The 24,716-nt window shown below is 42.0% G+C and overlaps 1 protein-coding gene across 4 annotated transcripts; it reads left to right on the top strand.

Annotated features, from left to right (window-relative positions):
- Positions 1 to 18,368: 18,368 nt before the first annotated feature.
- Positions 18,369 to 24,237, top strand: ostm1 (osteoclastogenesis associated transmembrane protein 1). 4 transcript variants are annotated; one of them, XM_020455141.2, is made up of 7 exons: positions 18,380 to 18,493; positions 18,662 to 18,862; positions 19,338 to 19,452; positions 19,706 to 19,803; positions 19,950 to 20,063; positions 21,295 to 21,460; positions 21,908 to 24,237. In XM_020455141.2, the coding sequence occupies exons 1-7, from the start codon at positions 18,434 to 18,436 to the stop codon at positions 21,961 to 21,963; spliced, it is 810 nt and encodes a 269-aa protein (XP_020310730.1). In that variant the 5' UTR covers positions 18,380 to 18,433; the 3' UTR covers positions 21,964 to 24,237. The 4 variants fall into 4 exon arrangements, with proteins under 4 accessions (XP_020310728.1, XP_020310729.1, XP_020310730.1 ...); XM_020455139.2 differs by having other exon boundaries at positions 18,369 to 18,862; positions 21,908 to 24,230; XM_020455140.2 differs by having other exon boundaries at positions 18,374 to 18,862; positions 19,953 to 20,063.
- The last annotated feature ends 479 nt before the right edge of the window (positions 24,238 to 24,716 follow it).

Here is a 24,716-nt window from a genome sequence, read left to right on the forward strand (position 1 = left end):
ACCCTTTATACAACCAGAATGAAAGAGTGTATTCCTAAAGAAGTACAAGAACTATATTGAGTAGATTCACAGTATCTCAACATTTATGTCAGACAAAATAGCATTAAAGATAAGTGCAAAATAAATGACACACACACACACACACACACACACACACACACACACACACACACACACACACACACACTCTCTCCGTTCTATCATGTCTGTGAACACCAACACTAGTCAAGCCATCTGTGGTTACAGTAAAGACTGTCAAATAGCTAAACAATGGTTGCCATTGGGTTTGACCACAACTATTGTCACGGTCATCTCTGGGTTCAACTGCAATCATCATGGCAGAATGAGAGTAATTATACTCAAACCGTACATTTCTAGTGGCTGCGGTCCTCAGTCAATCAGTTCAAACGGCAGTGGACGCGGTCATGTCACGTTCGATCTTCAGGTGCAGCAGAGCTCACCAGGCCTGCGTGCCAAATGGAACCCTATTACATACCGTTTACATACACCTTAGCCAAATACATTTAAACTCAGTTTTTCACAATTCCTGACATTTAATCCTAGTAAAAATTCCCTGTCATAGGTCAGTTAGGATCACCACTTTATTTTAAGAATGTGAAATGTCAGAATAATAGTAGAGAGAATGATTTATTTCAGCTTTTATGTCTTTCATCACATTCCCGTGGGTCATGTGATGTATTAGTATTTGGTAGCATTGCTTTTAAATTATTTAACTTGGGTCAAATGTTTCGGGTAGCCTTCCACAAGCGTCCCACAATAAGCTAGGTGAATTTTGGCCCATTCCTCCTGACAGAGCTGGTGTAACTGAATCATGTTTGTAGGCCTCCTTGCTCGCACATGCTTTTTTAGTTCCGCCCACACATTTTCTATGGGATTGAGGACAGGGCTTTGTGATGGTCACTCCAATACCTTGACTTTGTTGTCTTTAAGCCATTTTGCCACAACTTTGGAAGTATGCTTGGGGTCATTGTCCATTTGGAAGACCCATTTGTGACCAAGCTTTAACTTCCTGACTGATGTCTTCAGATGTTGCTTCAATATATCCACATAATTCCCCTACCTCATGATGCCATCTATTTTGTGAAGTGCACCAGTCCCACCTGCAGCAAAGCACCCCCACAACATGATGCTGCCACCCCCGTGCTTTACGGTTGGGATGGTGTTCTTCGGCTTGCAAGCGTCCCCCTTTTTCCTCCAAACATAACAATGGTCCTTATGGCCAAACAGTTCTATTTTTGTTTCATCAGACCAGAGGACATTTCTCCAAGAAGTACGATCTTTGTCGCCATGTGCAGTTGTAAACCATAGTCTGTCTTTTTTATGGCAGTTTTGGAGCAGTGGCTTCTTCCTTCCTGAGCGGACTTTCAGGTTATGTCGATATATGACTTGTTTTACTGTGGATATAGATACTTTTGTACCTGTTTCTTCCAGCATCTTCACAAGGTCCTTTGCTGTTGTTCTGGGATTGATTTGCACTTTTTCGCACCAAAGTACGTTAATCTCTAAGAGACAGAACGCACTCCTTCCTGACCGGTATGACGGCTGCGTGGTCCCATGGTGTTTATACTTGCGTACTATTGTTTGTACAGATGAACGTGGTACCTTCAGGAGTTTGGAAATTGCTCCCAAGGATGAACCAGACTTGTGGAGATCTACAATTTTCTTCTGAGGTCTTGGCTGATTCCAAGCTGTTTAAAGACACAGTCAGCTTAGTGTATGTAAACTTCTGACCCACTGGAATTGTGATACAGTAAATAATAAGTTAAATAATCTGTCTGTAAACAATTGTTGGAAAAATGACTTGTGTCATGCACAAAGTAGATGTCCTAACCAACTTGCCATACCTATAGTTTGTTAACAAGAAATTTGTGGAGTGGTCACAGACAAACTGAATTGGTCCACCCACACAGACAGCATCATCCTCAGGAGGCTGAAGAAATTCGGCCTGTCACCAAAAGCACTCACAAACATCTACAGATGCACAATCGAGAGCATCCTGTCGGGCTGTATCACCGCCTGGTACGGCAACTGCTCCGCCCACAACCATAAGGCTCTCCAGAGGGTAGTGAGGTCTGCACAACGCATCACCGGGGGCAAACTACCTGCCCTCCAGGACACCTACACCACCCGATGTCACAGGAAGGCCATAAAGATCATCAAGGACAACAACCACCCAAGCCACTGCCTGTTCACCCCGCTATCATCCAGAAGGCGAGGTCAGTACAGGTGCATCAAAGCTGGGACCGAGAGACTGAAAAACAGCTTCTATCTCAAGGCCATCAGACTGTTAAACAGCCAGCACTAACATTGAGTGGCTGCTGCCAACACACTGACTCAACTCCAGCCACTTTAATAATGGGAATTGATGGGAATTGATGTAAAATATATCACTAGCCACTTTAAAAAATGCTACTTAATATAATGTTTACATACCCTACATTATTTATCTCATATGTATACGTATATACTGTACTCTATATCATCTACTGTAACGGTTCTCTTGTGGTGAAGGCGAGTCGGACCAAAATGCGGCGTGTAGATTGCGATCCATGTTTAATAAACAAACGTAAAACACGAATCAATACAAACACTACAAAAACAAAGAACGTAATGAACGTAACGAAAACCGAAACAGCCCTATCTGGTGCAAACACAGAGACAGGAACAATCACCCACAAACACAGTGAAACCCAGGCTACCTATCAATATGGTTCCCAATCAGAGACAATGACTAACACCTGCCTCTGATTGAGAACCATATCAGGCCAGACATAGAAATAGACAAACTAGACATGAAACATAGAAGGCCCACTCAGCTCACACCCTGACCAACCAAAACATAGAAATATACAAAGTAAACTATGGTCAGGGTGTGACATCTACTGCATCTTTATGTAATACATGTATCACTAGCCACTTTAAACTATGCCACTTTGTTTACATACTCATCTCATATGTATATACTGTACTCGATACCATCTACTGCATCTTGCCTATGCCGCTCTGTACCATCACTCATTCATATATCTTTATGTACATATTCTTTATCCCTTTACACTTGTGTGTATAAGGTAGTAGTTTTGGAATTGTTAGCTAGATTACTCGTTGGTTATTACTGCATTGTCGGAACTAGAAGCACAAGCATTTCGCTACACTCGCATTAACATCTGCTAACCATGTGTATGTGACAAATAACATTTGATTTGATTTGATTTGAAAAACGAGTTATGAGGACTCGTATATAGTGCACTACCCATAGGGTTCTGGACAAAAGTAGTGCATTATAGAGTGAATTGGGTGCCATTCGGACACTGCCTAGGTTAAATGGTCATACCTTGGCGTTATGGTCCTGCCTGTCATTAACTCCATGTAACCCTATGACATTGGAGCTGTCATCAAGACCCTCACAGTCACTTAGTGTGTCTTAATACAGAGCAGACTGCTGCTTCTACTCTTGGTGTTTCTACTCTTGGTGTTCCTACTCCTGGTGTTCCTACTCCTGGTGTTTCTACTCCTGGTGTTTCTACTCCTGGTGTTTCTACTCTTGGTGTTTCTACTCTTGGTGTTTCTACTCCTGGTGTTTCTACTCTTGGCGTGGTGTTTCTACTCCTGGTGTTTCTACTCTTGGTGTTTCTACTCCTGATGTTTCTACTCTTGGTGTTTCTACTCTTGGTGTTTCTACTCCTGGTGTTTCTACTCTTGGTGTTTCTACTCTTGGTGTTTCTACTCCTGGTGTTTCTACTCCTGGTGTTTCTACTCTTGGTGTGGTGTTTCTACTCCTGGTGTTTCTACTCTTGGTGTTTCTACTCCTGGTGTTTCTACTCTTGGTGTTTCTACTCCTGGTGTTTCTACTCTTGGTGTTTCTACTCCTGGTGTTTCTACTCCTGGTGTTTCTACTCTTGGTGTGGTGTTTCTACTCCTGGTGTTTCTACTCTTGGTGTTTCTACTCCTGGTGTTTCTACTCTTGGTGTTCCTACTATTGCTGGGGATGTGACAGGTTCTGAAAGAGAATAAACTCTGTCACACTGGTATTCTTGAATACTCACAAACAAGGTCCTTTGACTTGCTTGTGGAGTGTTCTAGAAATACCAGTGTGCTGGAGTATATTATTTTTAATATATATATATTTTCCAGCCATGCACCTCGAACTATGTTATAGGTGTGTGAACTATACATTTTTCAATATTACAGCATCAAACAGCCCTTACCTTGACTGGATTCTCACTGATGGATGCTGTGATTGCTGGTCAAAATCCAAGCAAATTGAAAATGTTATAAAGATATTTAATTTCAAAAGCACAAAAAGTAGTCCCTCTTTTAAGTTACCTACAAACTAATCAGTGGTACAGTAATTTTTTAAATTTTTTTTTAAGATTGGAATTTTACAATGCAGTGTCATTTAGAAAATCCAAAACAATTGTCCAGGCAAAGAGGTCGTTTTTTTTCTTCCGTTTTTCTTTCTAAAGTTCCCTTCTTATTGATCAAGTCAGTGCAGTCTCTTTCCCATCCTTAAATCCCCCCACCAAAGTTTCAGATACGAACAATCAAACAATACACAGATGCTGTCCTTCAGTCCTTACCCCCCTGCCTCAACCCAGAACTATCATTCATAACCTTTCTGTGGTGGCCTGAGAGAGAGGTGCGGTAAAGAGAGAGAGAGGAGAGATGGGGGGAGGGAGGTGAGGGGGAGTGGAGGAGAGCAACACGGCAGCTTATTTAGAAGACTTCCTTTATTGGAACATGTGCAGGCAGTTCACTCACAAAGGACTTAAATAGGATATTTTCTGTTCCCTATAGTCGCTTTCCCCCTTTTAAGTGCCGAGAGGGAAAAAAGTAAGTTTACAACTCCCTCCTCAATGGGGGCTCTTCACTCTCAGGTTGCTGGGACCTGAGTGACCTACGAAAGTTAATTAGGAGGTTAACAAAGAGAGAGCCGGAGCAGAATGCCTCGCCTCTCCTCCAGCCAAAGATGTCATCCATTAATTAGGAAAATCTTTAAGGTGGCCTTATTGAATTTACAGAAAGCCCCGCAGTTGGCGGGCAACAGTTTTTTGATCAAGCCCTTCCTCAAACAATGCCTTTTCTGGGGGTTAAAAAAGAACGAGAAGAAGAAAAAGGGAGGAGATTGGTGGGGTTGGAGGAGAGAGAGAAGAAGGGGAAAAAAGGAGAATAAAAAGAAGAAACGTATGGGTTTCCAGTGCGGTACAGTTTAATGGGGGGAGCCTCTGATTGTGACAGCTCAGATTCACATGGGTATGGGGGGCATACTTTAAAGATGATGTCATGCAAAGGCAACCTGGGGACTTGAGGGGAAGCGGCGGCGGCAAGGGTGTGTGAGGGGCGGAGGGAAGCATACCACGCTCAAGCCACAGGGGCCACTCAAAGTTAACATTGCTGCCTGCATCTGGTCTAAGTCCTTTTCTTTTGCAGAGATGGGAGAGGCTTTCCTACGCACACACCCTCCACCACCAATACCTTTTGACAAACCAGAGCATCACCTGTTTTACGGATAACTCCTTGATAACTAATTAACTGCAGAATTCAGGGGAGTCAAATACTAATGTAAGTTAACAAATTAGTGCGTAAATTCACACACAGGAGGAATGCTTGCTTTCAATACATTGTTCTGTCTTTCTCCACAGTCTTATTCAGTCAAATGATAAACCCTTATGCTTAGTTAAGTCCAAATTAACATTTATCCTGCAGCAATAAAACATGTTTGAATTAACATGCAGTTAAGTATCTTTTGATTTTGCACAGGAATCCTTTTAGTTGACTGCATGAACATCAGAACAGTTTTCTTATGTGGCTAGTTCACATCCTCTACACTACCTAGTTCACATCCTCCACACTATCTAGTTCGCATCCTCCACACTATCTAGTTCACATCCTCCACACTATCTAGTTCGCATCCTCCACACTATCTAGTTCACATCCTCCACACTATCTAGTTCACATCCTCCACACTATCTAGTTCACATCCTACACACTATCTAGTTCACATCCTCCACACTAGCTAGTTCACATCTTCCACACTATCTAGTTCACATCCTCCACACTATCTAGTTCACATCCTCCACACTAGCTAGTTCACATCCTCCACACTATCTAGTTCACATCCTCCACACTATCTAGTTCACATCCTCCACACTATCTAGTTCACATCCTCCACACTATCTAGTTCACATCCTCCACACTAGCTAGTTCACATCTTCCACACTATCTAGTTCACATCCTCCACACTAGCTAGTTCACATCCTCCACACTATCTAGTTCACATCCTCCACACTATCTAGTTCACATCCTCCACACTATCTAGTTCACATCCTCCACACTATCTAGTTCACATCCTCCACACTAGCTAGTTCACATCCTCCACACTATCTAGTTCACATCCTCCACACTATCTAGTTCACATCCTCCACACTATCTAGTTCACATCCTCTACACTATCTAGTTCACATCCTCCACACTATCTAGTTCACATCCTCCACACTATCTAGTTCACATCCTCCACACTATCTAGTTCACATCCTCCACACTAGCTAGTTCACATCCTCCACACTATCTAGTTCACATCCTCCACACTATCTAGTTCACATCCTCCACACTATCTAGTTCACATCCTCCACACTATCTAGTTCACATCCTCTACACTATCTAGTTCACATCCTCCACACTATCTAGTTCACATCCTTCACACTATCTAGTTCACATCTTCCACACTATCTAGTTCACATCCTCCACACTATCTAGTTCACATCCTCCACACTATCTAGTTCACATCCTCTACACTATCTAGTTCACATCCTCCACACTATCTAGTTCACATCCTCCACACTATCTAGTTCACATCCTCCACACTATCTAGTTCACATCCTCCACACTATCTAGTTCACATCCTCCACACTATCTAGTTCACATCCTCCACACTATCTAGTTCACATCCTCCACACTATCTAGTTCACATCCTCCACACTATCTAGTTCACATCCTCCACACTATCTAGTTCACATCCTCCACACTATCTAGTTCACATCCTCCACACTATCTAGTTCACATCCTCCACACTATCTAGTTCACATCCTCCACACTATCTAGTTCACATCCTCCACACTATCTAGTTCACATCCTCCACACTATCTAGTTCACATCCTCCACACTATCTAGTTCACATCCTCCACACTATCTAGTTCACATCCTCCACACTATCTAGTTCACATCCTCCACACTATCTAGTTCACATCCTCCACACTATCTAGTTCACATCCTCCACACTATCTAGTTCACATCCTCCACACTATCTAGTTCACATCCTCCACACTATCTAGTTCACATCCTACACTATCTAGTTCACATCCTCCACACTATCTAGTTCACATCCTTCACACTATCTAGTTCACATCCTCCACACTTTCTAGTTGACATCCTCCACACTATCTAGTTCACATCCTCCACACTATCTAGTTCACATCCTCTACACTATCTAGTTCACATCCTCCACACTATCTAGTTCACATCCTCCACACTATCTAGTTCACATCCTCCACACTATCTAGTTCACATCCTCCACACTAGCTAGTTCACATCCTCCACACTATCTAGTTCACATCCTCCACACTATCTAGTTCACATCCTCCACACTATCTAGTTCACATCCTCTACACTATCTAGTTCACATCCTCCACACTATCTAGTTCACATCCTCTACACTATCTAGTTCACATCCTCCACACGATCTAGTTCACATCCTCTACACTATCTAGTTCACATCTTCCAAACTAGCTAGTTCACATCCTCCACACTTTCTAGTTGACATCCTCTACACTATGTAGTTCACATCTTCCAAACTATCTAGTTCACATCCTCCACACTATCTAGTTCACATCCTCCACACTATCTAGTTCACATCCTCCACACTATCTAGTTCACATCCTCTACACTATCTAGTTCACATCCTCCACACTATCTAGTTCACATCCTCCACACTAGCTAATTCACATCCTCTACACTATCTAATTCACATCTTCCAAACTAGCTAGTTCACATCCTCCACACTATCTAGTTCACATCCTCTACACTATGTAGTTCACATCCTCCACACTATCTAGTTCACATCCTCCACACTATCTAGTTCACATCCTCCACACTATCTAGTTCACATCCTCCACTCTATCTAGTTCACATCCTCCACACTTTCTAGTTGACATCCTCTACACTATGTAGTTCACATCTTCCAAACTATCTAGTTCACAACCTCCACACTATCTAGTTCACATCCTCCGCACTATCTAGTTCACATCCTCCACACTATCTAGTTCACATCCTCTCCACTATCTAGTTCACATCCTCCACACTATCTAGTTCACATCCTCCACACTAGCTAATTCACATCCTCTACACTATCTAGTTCACATCTTCCAAACTAGCTAGTTCACATCCTCCACACTTTCTAGTTGACATCCTCTACACTATGTAGTTCACATCTTCCAAACTATCTAGTTCACATCCTCCACACTATCTGGTTCACATCTTCCAAACTAGCTAGTTCACATCCTCCACGCTTTCTAGTTGACATCCTCTACACTATGTAGTTCACATCTTCCAAACTATCTAGTTCACAACCTCCACACTATCTAGTTCACATCCTCCACACTATCTAGTTCACATCCTCCACACTATCTAGTTCACATCCTCCACACTATCTAGTTCACATCCTCTACACTATCTAGTTCACATCCTCCACACTATCTAGTTCACATCCTTCACACTATCTAGTTCACATCCTCCACACTATCTAGTTCACATCCTCCACACTATCTAGTTCACATCCTCCACACTATCTAGTTCACATCCTCTACACTATCTAGTTCACATCCTCCACACTATCTAGTTCACATCCTTCACACTATCTAGTTCTCATCTTCCACACTATCTAGTTCACATCCTCCACACTATCTAGTTCACATCCTCCACACTATCTAGTTCACATCCTCCACACTATCTAGTTCACATCCTCCACACTATCTAGTTCACATCCTCCACACTATCTAGTTCACATCCTCCACACTATCTAGTTCACATCCTCCACACTATCTAGTTCACATCCTCCACACTATCTAGTTCACATCCTCTACACTATCTAGTTCACATCCTCCACACTATCTAGTTCACATCCTTCACACTATCTAGTTCACATCCTCCACACTTTCTAGTTGACATCCTCCACACTATCTAGTTCACATCCTCCACACTATCTAGTTCACATCCTCTACACTATCTAGTTCACATCCTCCACACTATCTAGTTCACATCCTCCACACTATCTAGTTCACATCCTCCACACTATCTAGTTCACATCCTCCACACTAGCTAGTTCACATCCTCCACACTATCTAGTTCACATCCTCTACACTATGTAGTTCACATCCTCCACACTATCTAGTTCACATCCTCCACACTATCTAGTTCACATCCTCCACACTATCTAGTTCACATCCTCCACACTATCTAGTTCACATCCTCCACACTATCTAGTTCACATCCTCCACTCTATCTAGTTCACATCCTCCACACTTTCTAGTTGACATCCTCTACACTATGTAGTTCACATCTTCCAAACTATCTAGTTCACAACCTCCACACTATCTAGTTCACATCCTCCACACTATCTAGTTCACATCCTCCACACTATCTAGTTCACATCCTCCACACTATCTAGTTCACATCCTCTACACTATCTAGTTCACATCCTCCACACTATCTAGTTCACATCCTTCACACTATCTAGTTCACATCCTCCACACTATCTAGTTCACATCCTCCACACTATCTAGTTCACATCCTCCACACTATCTAGTTCACATCCTCTACACTATCTAGTTCACATCCTCCACACTATCTAGTTCACATCCTTCACACTATTTAGTTCTCATCTTCCACACTATCTAGTTCACATCCTCCACACTATCTAGTTCACATCCTCCACACTATCTAGTTCACATCCTCTACACTATCTAGTTCACATCCTCCACACTATCTAGTTCACATCCTCCACACTATCTAGTTCACATCCTCCACACTATCTAGTTCACATCCTCCACACTATCTAGTTCACATCCTCCACACTATCTAGTTCACATCCTCTACTCTATCAGGTTCACATCCTCCACACTAGCTAGTTCACATCCTCTACACTATCTAGTTCCCATCCTCTACACTAGCTAGTTCACATCCTCTACACTAGCTAGTTCACATCCTCTACACTAGCTAGTTCACATCCTCCACACTATCTAGTTCCCATCCTCCACACTAGCTAGTTCACATCCTTTACACTATCAAAACATTTGTGATTTTGTATTATTCAGAGCAACCTGAATGTGGAACATTTTCACACAATTTGACCATTTAACAGTTCAGATTGCAGGTTACCTATTCCATACCACATGATATTTGAACCAGTTGGGTTACATTGCCTGCTTTGCATCTTGTCAGGAGCAACACGTGAAATCATACACACATTCAGGACAAACAGGCTTAGTTTGAGCCATGCAATGAAGATGGTGATGAGGATGATGATATGTGTATGGTTTTATCAGGTCATGAACCTGAGCTGAACACCAAGTCAGCAAAGTCAACAACTCCTCTCTATCACTGAAATCCACAGACATCCCGTTTAACCATGATGAGGATAGTTCCTCCTCACTCTCACACACCCCTCTCCCGCCGTCTCGCAGGGGTCGGAGTGACGTGAACCCCTCACCCCACCCCCACCATGGACTAATCGGAGGGGAGGGTCTAGGCCTATGTGTTTTGTTGCTTGTCAAAAACAATCACTCCTCGGGCCATTACATTTACAGCACGTCGTACTTTAATTGGTGTAACCGAGTGAGCGCTGAGAGGCGGGGGAGGCGGCCCACAAAGAACAGCGCGCAGTGAATGAGAAGAGACTCGCACAAAACTCCTCTTCACAGTGAAAAAAGTTCAGAGTTAGTCACTAACAAGGTGGTATAGAGGGGCTCTCTTTTTAAGTGATACCAAGTTACACTGTTCCGGCCAAAAGCTAGAAAACCATTAACCGCAGTGTTTGGCCCTAAATGTTTTCGTTGAACAGGCCGTGCGTAAACAACTGGTGAGAAAATGAATTACGGGCAAAAAAACAGATGGAGGAATTCACTATTTAAATGTATCTCAATGGTTTTAGGGGTTAGTTAAGGCGTTATTTTTCTCTTTATAATATTACGAAATGACCACCTGTAAAATTACAGACTGGGGCCAATAGGGCTATACTTCATGGCATAACAACTTTATTACTGGTGCGCCTCCATACCCAGAAACCTCTCTCTCTATCTCTCTCTCTCTCCCTTTCTCCCTCCCTCTTTCTCTCTCTCTCTCTCTCTCTCCCTTTCTCCCTCTCTCTCTCTCCCTTTCTCCCTCTCTCTCTCTCTCTCTCTCTCTCTCTCCCTTTCTCCCTCTCTCTCTCCCTCTCTCGCCCGCTCGCCCTTCCTTCTGTTTGGGCACTGGAGGTTGTCAGCCGGGGTTTATGTTCAGTTCACTGAAGCTGAAAGAAGTCAGCTTCGTGTCTTGTTATGAAACAAGACGTCTCTGCCTCCCAGTTCGCGGGAGCGATGAGAAGTGGTCGCGGCGAGCTGGGGGAGCAGAGCGCTCTCCGCGCCAGGCCCATCCCTAGAGGCGACCAGCAGTGAGGAAGTCAAAGCAGCTTTTGTGTCGCTTCTGCTGGCTGCATGTTTGTTAATTATCCCGTCTATGTGCTCAGACAACTTGGGCTCCCCGAGAGAGCCAACCAACCCAGTCGACGGAAGAGCGCACAACACACCGTCAACAAAGATTAACTTCTCTCAGAGCCATGCACCGAGATGTCTGAATGGGAAGACACTGCAAAACAAAGAGCTATCTTGTGTGAACTGCTACCAGTAGACTAAAATATTCAAACTACATTTTCCTGTTTATGTTGCCTATTTACACACAGGCAGTTAGCGGACTAAACTCCACTCCATGGTGAAGGAAGTTTCCATCACCATGGAGTGGATTTTTTGCTGCTAACATACAGTGTGACATTTAGGCCTACCCAAAGGCAGTTTGGGGTATAGGCATATAGGCCTACACCTGTTGATCATTAGTGACCAAATCGATCCAGATGCGTTGCAATTATTATGAGGAGGATAATATTCATATCAGCAGCAGCCTCTGTAGAGGTATAAGGGCTTCCTACTGGCTGTACTTCACTCCTTATCAAATTGATATTGGCCAGCAGTTTTGGGGCTAAAAGGAAACTAGGCTTATTCTGCACCCACTCAGATAACCATACCCAAAACTCTTAATCGGTTTGGCACAGTCTATTCTAACTTTGGAAATAGTCAGTGAATGGCAATTAATCTGTTGGCAGTTCAGTCCCTGCGGTCTTGGGAAGCAGTTTGGGAGCATCCGTCTTTTTCTCCAGAAAGTGAAAGTGCACGTCAGTCCTCTGAACGCCTTCATTGAGCCCCAACTTGATGGTTCTCTCTCCCGCTCAGATCACTTCTTTAGAGCGCAGAATAGCGCCGAATAGCCTCGCCTTGATCAGCATCAATTGTCATCGCGGGTTTCGGGACACTTTGGCCGCCAGTGGGCGAAGTCAGGGCTAATCCCTGGAAAGGGAATCACGGGGAAAGAGAAAAGCAACAATAACCAAGTCAAGCGTAAAAAATGAAAGCGAAATCTCTATTATCAACTCCCTGCATTTCCCAGCGATCTAGTGAAAATCAGGCTAGTTTGTGAGTCGAGTCAGACGCCCAGGGAAGAATATGGGGTCGCGCTGGGTTGGTAGACTCACACGATGAAGAGGGCAATATTTCGGTGAAAGGGGGCCTCGCATTTGCAAAATCCCTCTCACATCCCGACATAACCATTAAATGCAGACTGACTTTATGTTGTATAGAGAGCGACAAACAAGAAAAGAGGCACAGTTCTCCAATGAAAGAATGGGGTTTTGGAGGATTAGGGACGGCCCGAAGGATGAAGAATAACTTCTGCATAACTTTACAGCTATTTTCTCCCCTTGCTTGCAAGAGCCAAGTTTACTGCTAAACCGGTTTAAGTTTAACCCCTTATTGCATCCACTCTCCCAGATTTCCTTGCAACAAATTAATGTTGGTTTATGCAAAAATCTTACATTTTTTACGCAATCATTTTTCATAAACTACTTCATCAGATCTAGCCTAAGTGTTTTCAAAATATCTGTCTTATATCATATTGGCCTAGCTTTCTATTTATAATTCGACATGAATAAGTAGTTATTATGACTAATATCACATGCCTATAAGTAGGCCTAAACTGTAACGGAAAACTGTATAGGATCATTTGAGGTATTATCAACAGTAAAAAAAAATCTCAAATGTGTTACTGCAGCACACTGTAAATGATGGTGCGTTGGGGGAAAATTACTGTATTTCAAATGGTACCTTTCACCCCACAGAATACAATACCATACTGTGCCACAAACCTTTTGACCACTAGTGGGTGCATGTTATTGTTGTTTCTGGGTCATTAACATATTTTGAGGCGTGCCTTGTAAGAGGCTATATTTGTTGCGCCAGTGAGGAAGAATGCTGTATCAATTTAACTCCTATGTGGTTATAGTGTCCCATCAATTTATAGGGGTACAGATTGGAGTGGCAACAAGCCTTAAACCTTAAATGGTTGAGCATTTTGCCATGTCCTTTGGATCTGTTTTGCCCTTTGGTTGCTGCCAGTTTGGAAGCCTTTGTGAAGGCCTCTAGAAGTGCAGGTGATATAGAAACATGTATTTTCATTCATATACTGTATTAAGTTGCTTGCACCAATCCCTTGTAATTATAGTACAATACAAACCCCTCCCCAAAAATAATTGCATTAACTCATTCTGATTATGGTAGTATTTACTTTATTATTATTATTTTTTGCAGTATAATACAGTAAATGTTATGGTTTTGTACTGTGTGTCATTACACAGTACCTGCTTTGATACCGTATTTATATTACAGTACAAGTATTGTAAAATGAAATACAGAATTTCACTAGCCACCGACCTGTCTGTAAAATACTGTCAAATTCATACCAACCCCATACCGTGTAGGATATTTGATAGGCCTATTGTTATCGGTTACAAAAGGTGTCGGGGAAGCTACTCTGAAAATATTGTTTACCAAACTACCAATAACGATACAGTTAAGATAGTTAAGATACAATAAAGCTACCCGTAAGAAACATGTAATTTACATAACTAAAGTTATTTTGAAAAAGTAGCACACTACATGCAAACTACTTCGTGAAAAATGATCATACCTAAATCTAAAATGTTATAGACCACACATTGCAAGAACATATCACTCTGGTGTCAGATGTTAACATAATGTGTAATTTAACCTATTAAACACAACAAATATGTTTCAAGTAAAAATTAGGCCGGTCTGGTGCCTGTCTGAAAAAGATAGCAAATATGATCTACTTTACCCATTATTTGATGTACGCCATTATATGCAAAAACGTAATTAACTACTAAAAACACTACCAAGATTTGAATTAAGTTCATCTACCCCCTAGCTACACCAAAATGTTATTACATTCTAGTTGAACAGGGCTACATGTAATTCACTACTCCCCATCACCAGCCAACAATTATAATCCCCAAAATTCCTTGAAAGATTTGAAAAAAATGGAGTTTAGAAAATTTTCCTGAAGTTGCTTAGTTCAACATACTGCAATAGGCCGATTTAGAAGGGCAAACATAGCGCTAAAGGCTATGTAGCATAATACATTTCAAAAAGATAAATCACATTTATGCATGCAGTCCTCTTAGCTTGTGTGTATTTTCTGTCATTTATATTAAGGATATTAAGGTTAATCAATTAATTGGCCTACGCTATATACATTTTTATCCGTTTAAGAATAAGATGATACTGTCGTAGTCTTATAGGCTTACTAATGTTCTCTTATCGAACGTGGAATCACGAGGCGGTTCTCCTCCTGCCTCATCACCTTACTGATGAGCCCTTGAGGCGATGGGAGACACTGCGAGCCTAATTAGGGATTTTTGTGCTCGTGGAGCCGGATTCGGTATCTATCACATGCTAATGAACCCCTTCAGTGGGTTCCATCCTTTCAATTCGCTACGGAATTAACGGACAGTCATGCAATATAGCCTAACAAGTTCTTAGATTGGCTTTAATAACACACAAGGCAATAGTAATCTCCTATACTTTATACAGTGCTTTTTTTACTAAACACAAGTCATCATGTATTACAATAAAGGTACATTCGGGGACTGTGTATTTGAGTTGTTTTATCAATGTTTATTCGCTTCTGAATCTCAGTCTCTTTAGCCCAGCGAGTGAGTTTATTATTAAATATATATATATTTCACCTTTATTTAACCAGGTAGGCTAGTTGAGAACAAGTTCTCATTTACAACTGCGACCTGGCCAAGATAAAGCAAAGAGGTGCGACACAAACAACAACACAGAGTTACATATGGAATAAACAAACATACAGTCAATAATACAATAGAAAAAGTCTATATACAGTGTGTGCAAATGAGGTAGGATAAGGAAGGTAAGGAAATAAATAGGCCATAGTGGCGAAATAATTACAATATAGTAATTAAACATTGGAGTGATAGATTCACTTGGTTTCCCTGATCAGGTTCTTCATGCGGTTAGTGCCTCCGGGCCGTCAGTCCAAAATACGTCCAAAATGGGACCCTATTCCCTATTTAGTGCAAAACTTTTGATCAGGACCCATAGGGTTTTGGTCAAAAGTAGTGCACTATATAGGGAATAAGGTTCCATGTGGGCCATACACTTTTGAGGCGCAGAGACCTGTCTAGTATAGGGAAGGAACAGGAGGTGTCCGTTTAGTGCACAATAAGCACAACATTGAAAAATATAGAATTATGAGAAATATGGAATTGTTGACACGGCTATGATCCTAAAGACCACAAATACAGTCCTTAGTATAAATTATAATCATTAGCATGGGAGGGGAGGGGGTCGTTTAGTGCACAATAAACACAATTATGAGAAATGTGTAATTGTTGAAAAGGCTATGACCCTAAAACAGATATAGCTTAATGATGATAGCAGTTATCGTTATGCTTAGCTTAAGTATATAATTTTCCATCACAAAAACATATCAATAACATTCTTCAGTTAGGCATTTCCTAACGTTTATGACCAATAACAACAGAACAGAACTGTGATCATTGACTCATTTCCATTCATTAATATAGATTGTGTGGTCAAGTTCACAAACAATATGAGACAGAAGGTGTGTCTGTAGCCTAACCAGCTTTATAATACCTACCAACAATAAATAATGAATTTCCTTCAGCAGTGAAATGCAGGCACACAAACAGACACACGCATGCGCGCAGACACGCACAGACCAGTGGCATAGCATAGTTTCGCAGACCCCTGCAAGGTCCAAGCAATTTTTGTCTGTGTGTAAAGTGCTGAGTGATTTTTAAACATTAAATGCACTGTGCATTATGTGGGTTGAATGCTGTAACAACAGAATAAACCAATGAATAAAAGTCCAAAGGTGGTAGTGACTGTCCATTACTACTTATCACTTATTAACCATCCGTTATTCACATTACTTTACTTTATCATCACTTGAGTCATCTCATCTCTCCAGAGCTGCTGCCATGGGTGGATTGGCCTACTGGCAATTCTGGCTAATGCCAGAAGAGCCGGAACATCTTTAATTAGGATGGGCTGTTGGAAATGTACAAAAAATGTTATAATTATATATACAGTATATAGCAATGAACCTGACAGATCTGCTGTGGTGCAGTCAAGGTAAGAAGGAAACAGAAGGACACACACGCGCACTTACACAGATCATGTAGTCTACTACTACCAGTTAGGCCTAATATTTTGGCTGTATATTGCATGAAAATATTTCATACCTACTATAGTAGGCTAATTAGGGAGGGGGATTCGGGGAGATTTAGACATTAGGCTACTCAACTCTTAGGCTAATGGTATTCCGATTTTAGTTGAGGTCCTTTCCTGAATATGACAATGAAAAAATAAATGCTCAGAAAAAGTCTGGAAAGCGTTGGCTACTTTTGATGCACAATGGTTTTATAGTGAATGGCAAATACATGTATGTTATTAATATCGTTACAGTGTAGCATCCAGGCGTTGCAGAGCCATTGCAAATATTGTCCAGGATTTTTGGGGGTGAGATTACTATCTACTAGCCTACTACACATGATAAACCATTCAAGTCACTTTCCTTTCAAAATCACTAAAGGGATGAACATCTGAACAATTAAATGAACACGGTTTATGATGAGCAGAAGGTGCCCCGGAGGCCAGAATCCACATAAAAACGACATATTATCGCCAGACTTCTAAGCAGACATTAGAATAGGCCTTAATGCCACGCATTCTCTCCCCCTTATTTCCATTAGGCTCTGATGACTGCGAAATTGCTGCGGACTGCAAGTTATCAAGAGCCACTAATTTCGCATTAAAGACCATTGACTGCAGTGGCTTGATTCGAGGGTTTTTTGACAATTATCACAATCAGAATTTGAGCCCAGATAATTTACCTTGACTCCGTGATTATTTGCGTCGTGCCATGCGCACATTTGAAAATTGCATAGTGTCAAAACGCGCGGCGGCGGTAGGCCTAAATAATGAGGAGGCGGCGATACGGGATCAGGAGGTGCACATATCTCCATATTGCCGCTCTCCTCTTCAACACGCAGGGTCACACTCATCTTCACACACTCCGTCATTAACTGGCTTCCTCTCTCTCTCTCTCTCTCTCTCTCTCACACACACACACTTTTTATGCATATACTATACATAAATATTAGTTATTTATTTTGTCTAAATGAACATTATAATATTTCACTAATTTGAGGCATTAAATAAGTATTCAAAGACCCAATTGTCCAAACTATCCAATATGAGGAAAAGCAGGTGACTTGCTGGATGCCGGTGCATTTTGTGTGTAAGTGTGTGTTGTGTTGGTGTGTGTGTTTTGAGAGGAGCAGAATCATTCTCCAATCCCGTAAGGGGCCACTAAAGGTGATCATGTCTTCTCTGATCTCCAAATAGCCACCTTGACATTGACCTTATTTAGTACAGCAGATAAACTAATCTGAGAGCCAGAGAGGGGGTTACAAAGTTCGCTACAGTATAACACATGCATGTGCTCACTGCAAAATGATACAATTACAGTTCTACAATCAGTTAGTATTGCTTAATCGAGTATGTTGTAAAAATAACTGGTTTCGGAATAACATTCTGAATCAGCACAGTAAAGCGCTTCCCCCCACCCAGTTCTCTCGAGATCCTCATTATCACATGACCACAGTAGTAAGCAGACAGGAACAGGAAGTGATGGACTGTTATTGTGTATGAGCTTTGGAAGGTGCTTCTTAAAACTTCCCTATTTCACAAACATGTTTATTGTTCAGGTGGGTGCGTTATTGATAGCGTTGACATATTACACCAATGCTCAAACATCTGTTGTCGCTGTAAACACCACCATCCCTGGTTCAGAGCAGAGCGCAAGCGGCTTGAGGCAACTCGCCGTGGCAGTGGTGCCTCAGTCGTCCGTGTTTCACCCCAGTCTCCGTTCACAGTTCTCTCTCAACCTGTTGTCGGCGTTTCCAGAAGATCTGGAGGTCAGCAATTACTGCGTCGAGCTGCTGGCTATCTTTGGGCAGCGATATTCAACGTATGTTAATTGTTTGGTGTCCGCCGCGCGCCCTGTCAAAGTGTGCCAAAACTGTTATGGCACCTACGGCAACCTTATGGAAATCTACAAAAACATATCAGACCAGGTAGCGTGAAAACATTTGTGTTTTTCCGTCGTTTTCTCTCAGAGTTTGTCATTCACTTTTTATTTAGATTATGCATCGCCATGTTTTTGCCCTGTGCTGTGGGCTAATTGGTGTGCCGTGGTCACATGCGTCATGTCTTGTGACTGTTGCTAGTAGCCTATGCCAGTGGATAGTAGGGGAAATTGAAAATCACAAGACTAGTTATTCAGGAAACAATTAATAGAAAACTAATTATAAATAAACATGCTCAGTGATTAGGAGGACACAAGCCATGCCTTACTGTTGCCATAATTGAGATCAAATCATCTCTGTGTGCTTTGGCCTAATGGCACTGCTTTGCCACCTATTTCAGTTTCTTAGCACTTCAAGCTGTTTCCACTAAATCCTCAGTGTAAGATATATATTCTAACCAGTAGGTCTACACATGTGGGATCTTGAACACCCTTGGTGAGACTGCTTGTGTGTCTGTTTCCAGATGGGCCCGGGGAATGTGAGCTGCAGAGACAGCCTACTGCGTTCTGATAGGCTGATGTTGGTGTTCCTGCTCTACAGTAACCTGGAGGACATCTGGACTGCTTCAGAATGTAATCGTAGGTGGACTGCTTAGTATTATCAACACATTTTGTTATATGCTGATACTCCATGTACTCCTGTATATATCATTAGCTTTGCTATTTGCTGTGGCTCAATATGTTTTTTTACTTCCTTTCCTTGCCTCCTTTCCTTTGTGATCGATGCTATGAAAATAATTGCTATGTGAAAGCCAGGAGGCAGAATATATAAGTTTGATCTTTAACCCTTCCATGGTTCATGATTTCTGAATGATGACTCCCTGTCTCTAAGGTTGTGTAAGCCTGAGACACTACAGCCTGACCAATGACACCCTTTACTTCATGGAAACTCTGAACCAGTCCCTCAGCTGCTTCGAGAAGTACCAGAAGGTGGGTCCCTAGTGTAGGTAAAAGAGATTTAAAAATCTAGTCGGGACTAAAATCCATCTAAAGCCACTAGGGAGGGAGAGGGGAGTATAAAGTTGAGTTCTGATATGTAGTTTCTAACTGAACTGTTTCCACTTTGTGTGATTTAGCAGGGTAACCACTCAGAGCTTTGTACGGAATGTAAGGCCACATACAGAGGACTGAATGAGCTGTACAGCCGCATGGAGAAGAATCACACCCTCTGCATCGACATCGAGGACTCTGTATGTATTTCATAGCCACAGGTTGTCGTTACATCTTGCGCTTTGTCATTCATGTTAGCCTTGGAAGCCCAGGCTTCCCATGTGCCTGGTAAAGTTCTCCTCAGAAAGATGATGAAAAGGGGTGGGGTATGATAGTCTAGATGGAAACTAGTGACATGTTGCCAATCAACTTTTGCATGGGTGGAGTGCCAAACAGAGGTTGGCACTAAAAAAATATGTCTGACTTGCAACAAGGCAGTATGCATAAGATGCAAAACATTTGACGCATATGGTACTCAAACATTGTCTGACACGGTAGGAAAAGAGACAGGGAAAAAACAATGAAAAACAAGGAAATGCCTCTCCTGTGTTGATGGTTAGGGGATCTTGTTTTCAGATTAATATGACCCTGTGTCACACAAAGCCTTTCATGCTATTTGTGGTAATATTGTATTAAATGCCATTTTTCAGAGTAAAAATGGAAAAAGCTATTTTAAAGGCATGTGTGATTACATTTTACATATGGGTGGTCATGGGAAGTGAACCCACTATCCTGGCTTTGCAAGTGCCATGCTCTACCAACTGAGCTACAGAGGACCACTGTTAGAAATCTGTTTTCGCACTAGTGCAGAATACATTTGAGGATGTAAAGTTTACTAATAGAAATGTGGAAGATGTGAAACAGTACCCCCTAGGGGACTCTTATGCTGCGTTTACACAGGCAGCCTAATTCAGATTTTTTTTCTGCCACTAGTTAGTCTTTTGACTAATCAGATCTTTTGCCAATAATTGAGCGAAAGATCAGAATTGGGCTGCCTGTGTAAACGCAGCCATTGAGAAAGAAATGGAGAGAGATGTCACCAGGGTTGCATCCCAATTCTCTATTTCTCCCGACGTGTGCACTTGTTCACTTCCCTACATGGACTTGAAAGGAAATGACTGGTATGGAAACTCTCATCTAGCCCATGCCAACATCAATCCAATGCTTTTAAACTTGTGGGGAGTAGTGAACGGGTGCACAAGGCGAGATTATTGGGACGTACCCCAGTTCTGGTAGTACCCGTGAGTTTCAAAGGAGGTGAAGTAGAAACTAGAAGGGCACTAGGGACAGAAGGCCAGACATGGAGCAAGGGAGTCAGATGGATAGAAAAGAGAGACTCAAATAGACGAGAGAGACTGTGTCCCCTTTTGTATTTATTTAAGCTCCTGTGTTGTTGTGTTGATTTGTGGGGGGGATCTTGTCTTGTTTCAGATGAATATGACCCGCATACTGTGGAGCAAGGATTTCAATTGTTCTTTCCCCCGGGCGGAGACTGTTCCTGTCATCGCCGTGTCCAGCTTCATGCTCTTTCTGCCCATCATCTTCTACTTGAGCAGCTTCCTTCACTCGGAACAAAAGAAACGCAAGCTCATACACCGTGAGTAACCAGCTTAATTCACCCATTGTTGTACGGAGAGATTCTTTGACGGGTTGGTTGGAGGGGGGTGTGTGGGGGTGGGAGGATGTATGCTGGGGAGGGGTGGTCACAGATTTTTCAAGTGAAGTATATGTGGAAGCCAGGGTGTCTCTTGAATGCATGCTCCTGGTTTATAGAGATTGTATCATAGGGGAGGTAGGAGTGTCCCAAATAATGTGGACTTGTAAAGGAGGGGTGAGGTGGTTCTTCTTAAGGGTTGGGAGTGGGGGAGGAGAGAGGTTTAATGGTGTCCTTGCAAATAGTGGGTTTAAGCCTACTAATGATCTAGGCCAGGGAGTCGAAGAGCGATACATTACACTGTTTATTTGACGCGTGGAATAATGGTGAAGCAACGGTTTTAGACTAAATGTTGCGTGGTGGCTAACAGTTACTCTTTTTCCTCTCCAGCCAAACGAGCCAAGTCCAACCCCAGCTTCATTAACATCCAGGACAAGTTCAGCTGAGGAGAGTGAGCGATGGAAGAGGAATGAGGAGAAGATAGATCAGATAATGACTTTATTATCCCCGTGGGGAAATTTTGGTTGTCGCTCTGTACATACATAAACATATAATCAACAATAGACAAAGTACATACAGTATACAGACAATACAGGTAGAAAAGTACAGTTCAAGAGTGATCAGTGATCATCCATACACTATAGACAACAGAACACACTGTCAACTACAATGTTAGATATAGGCCACACAGGAGGTTGGTGGCACCTTAAATGGGGAGGATGGGCTCGTGGTAATGGCTGGAACGGAATAGGTGGAATTGTATCAAAGTAATTCCATTGACTCCGTTCCAGTCATTATTATGAGCCGTCCTCCCCTCAGCAGCCTCCACTGATAGGCCAGCCCGATGCTCCTACTTGTGGTTTAAACATTCAGGAACCTTACTACCGCGTTGGACAAAGGATAATTTGGCTCTATTCCTTTGGTTTTCTGTAACGTCTCCTCGAGCAGAGTAGCTAAAATTCCTGATAAAGAGGATGTCTGGAGTCCATCAGTACCTTGTGGGGTTTTGAGGGCTCTTATATCATAAATGACCTCCAGACCTGTCTGGTTGAACTCTAGCACCTTACTAGCAGAGCTTACAATTTCTCTGCGAGACATCATTTAAAAAAATTCAACCTTTATTTAACTAGGCAAGTCAGTTAAGAACAAATTCTTATTTACAATGACTGCCTACCCCAGACGACGTTGGGCTAATTGTGCGCTGCCCTATGGGACACCTAATCACGATCGGATGTGATAGACTGGATTCGAACCAGGGACTGTAGTGATGCCTCTTGCACTGAGATGCAGCGCCTTAGACCGCTGCGCCACTCGGGAGCGGAAATTACAATTTCCGTACCAGACAAAGAATCTTTGTTGTCCAAAACCGCACCTGGATGCAAATGTAACATGTAATTTCATCTATGGCTGTGGTTTCAGCCAGGGGTGTATTCATTACGTCTTGCAACAGAAACCGTTTAAGAACCAAACGGGAGCAAATTTAATGGAACTAGGAGGGACCTACCTGAATTTGTCCAATATAAACTCTTTGTTTTCATTGCAAAACGTTTTCCATTTGACGTAAACGGTTTCTTTTGCAACACGTTTTGCAACAGAATTCACGTACCCTGTGGGAGAGGATACCAATAATTTTTTTAAAATATATATATTTTAGCTGAAATGATATTTGAACCCCCTAGCCCCACCTCACCCATTGCTTCTACAATGAAAGACAGTCTGGAGATGAACCATAATGACTACTGATTTATCAGTAATGGGTAGTTGAAGTATATTTTTGTGTGCATTATTATTTTGTTTGGTGACTAGATGTACTCTGCTGTGAAAGACAGAAGACAAACAGGCAGAAAGCACTTGATGTCTTAGTTGTGACGTGTGGATGACAGCTGAGATGGAGAGACATTTTTTAAATGTTGTTTTTTTAAACAGCAAGGTGAAAGCACTTCATGATATCACAGAAGGCAGAGTGAGCCAGCTCTTTCAATCCTATTTGTTTTTTTGTTGCACAGAGCTGTTAGTCTTTGTCCTTTCCCACTGGTTATCACATGCTGGACTTGTTTTGCTGGACTTGTTTTTTGTGTTATGTGTTTTTGTTATATTTGATAATGTGAGTAGTTTGTGGCAATATATGTAATTATGTATATTTGCCTTATAGAAGTGGCTTCCCTTTTGTTTAAAGATACATTTCACAAACTAGGCCTATTTCAGCTGCAGTAGGGTTTTTACTGACCAATAACACTGTGCCAACTACTTTTGCTAGTTTTTTTTAGATGTGTTAATAGTAACTGTTACTTTGTTACAGGTGTAAAATCCCTCTCTTGTAGCACTTTTAGGCCTACTTTTCAGAATCACTGTCAGATACAATTAATTCGTCACGCAAAACCCTAGATATGCTACTTTCTATTTGACTTGTATATGAATCTAGTGGAAAATGTAACATCTAATTAGCATAATACAAATAATCCCATCAATCTCATTTAAATAAATAAAACATTTACAAGCCAGCGCATCGGCGGATGTCGGACTAACGTGTATGGGGCATTTCCACGTCAAAGGTATATGGGTCATCCTGAGCTTTCTTGTCTCAGATATAGAAGACACTTCAAAACATACTTCCTCTTGATTATTTATTTTTTACTATATGTTTTGGCATGCATTAATATGTTATTTAATGTGTTTCTATGGACTAATAGCAGTAAAGCCTAATTCAATCATTCATCAAATATTTGTATTTTTTATACTTAAATGGGTCCTACAATTCAAAATGTGTGGCCTTTTCGTTGGATTGCAACGAGATCGCTTTACCTCCGTCATTAGCAGCTGATCTAGATGTGGGATAAAGATAGGCCTATTTGGCCGAATAATCTCAGCAACACATCCGTTTAAACTCCCTTGGCTTTTTGGTCTTATGGAGTGCAGCCACCACTGCCTATCACACTGGTTGTAATAGCATTACTGTTCAGCCCCTGAATATGCTGAATCATATGATCGCGTTGCGCCTGCAGAACAGCTGAAACGTGGCCTTTCACTCGGGCTCTCGGAACAGCACCACGCGTTGAGCGGCTCTTGCGGAGCTCGAGAATGTCAGCTTTGATTCCGTTAAGTCCCGTGGCTTTTCTTAGGCACACCGGGTTCTTCATTAAGCGGGGCTGAAAGTCATGGAACTCCTGAGTCGTTATGGAGAAAGCAAGTGAACCGGAGG

Source organism: Oncorhynchus kisutch, linkage group LG21 (assembly GCF_002021735.2).
Source record: "Oncorhynchus kisutch isolate 150728-3 linkage group LG21, Okis_V2, whole genome shotgun sequence".
NCBI lineage: Eukaryota > Metazoa > Chordata > Actinopteri > Salmoniformes > Salmonidae > Oncorhynchus > Oncorhynchus kisutch.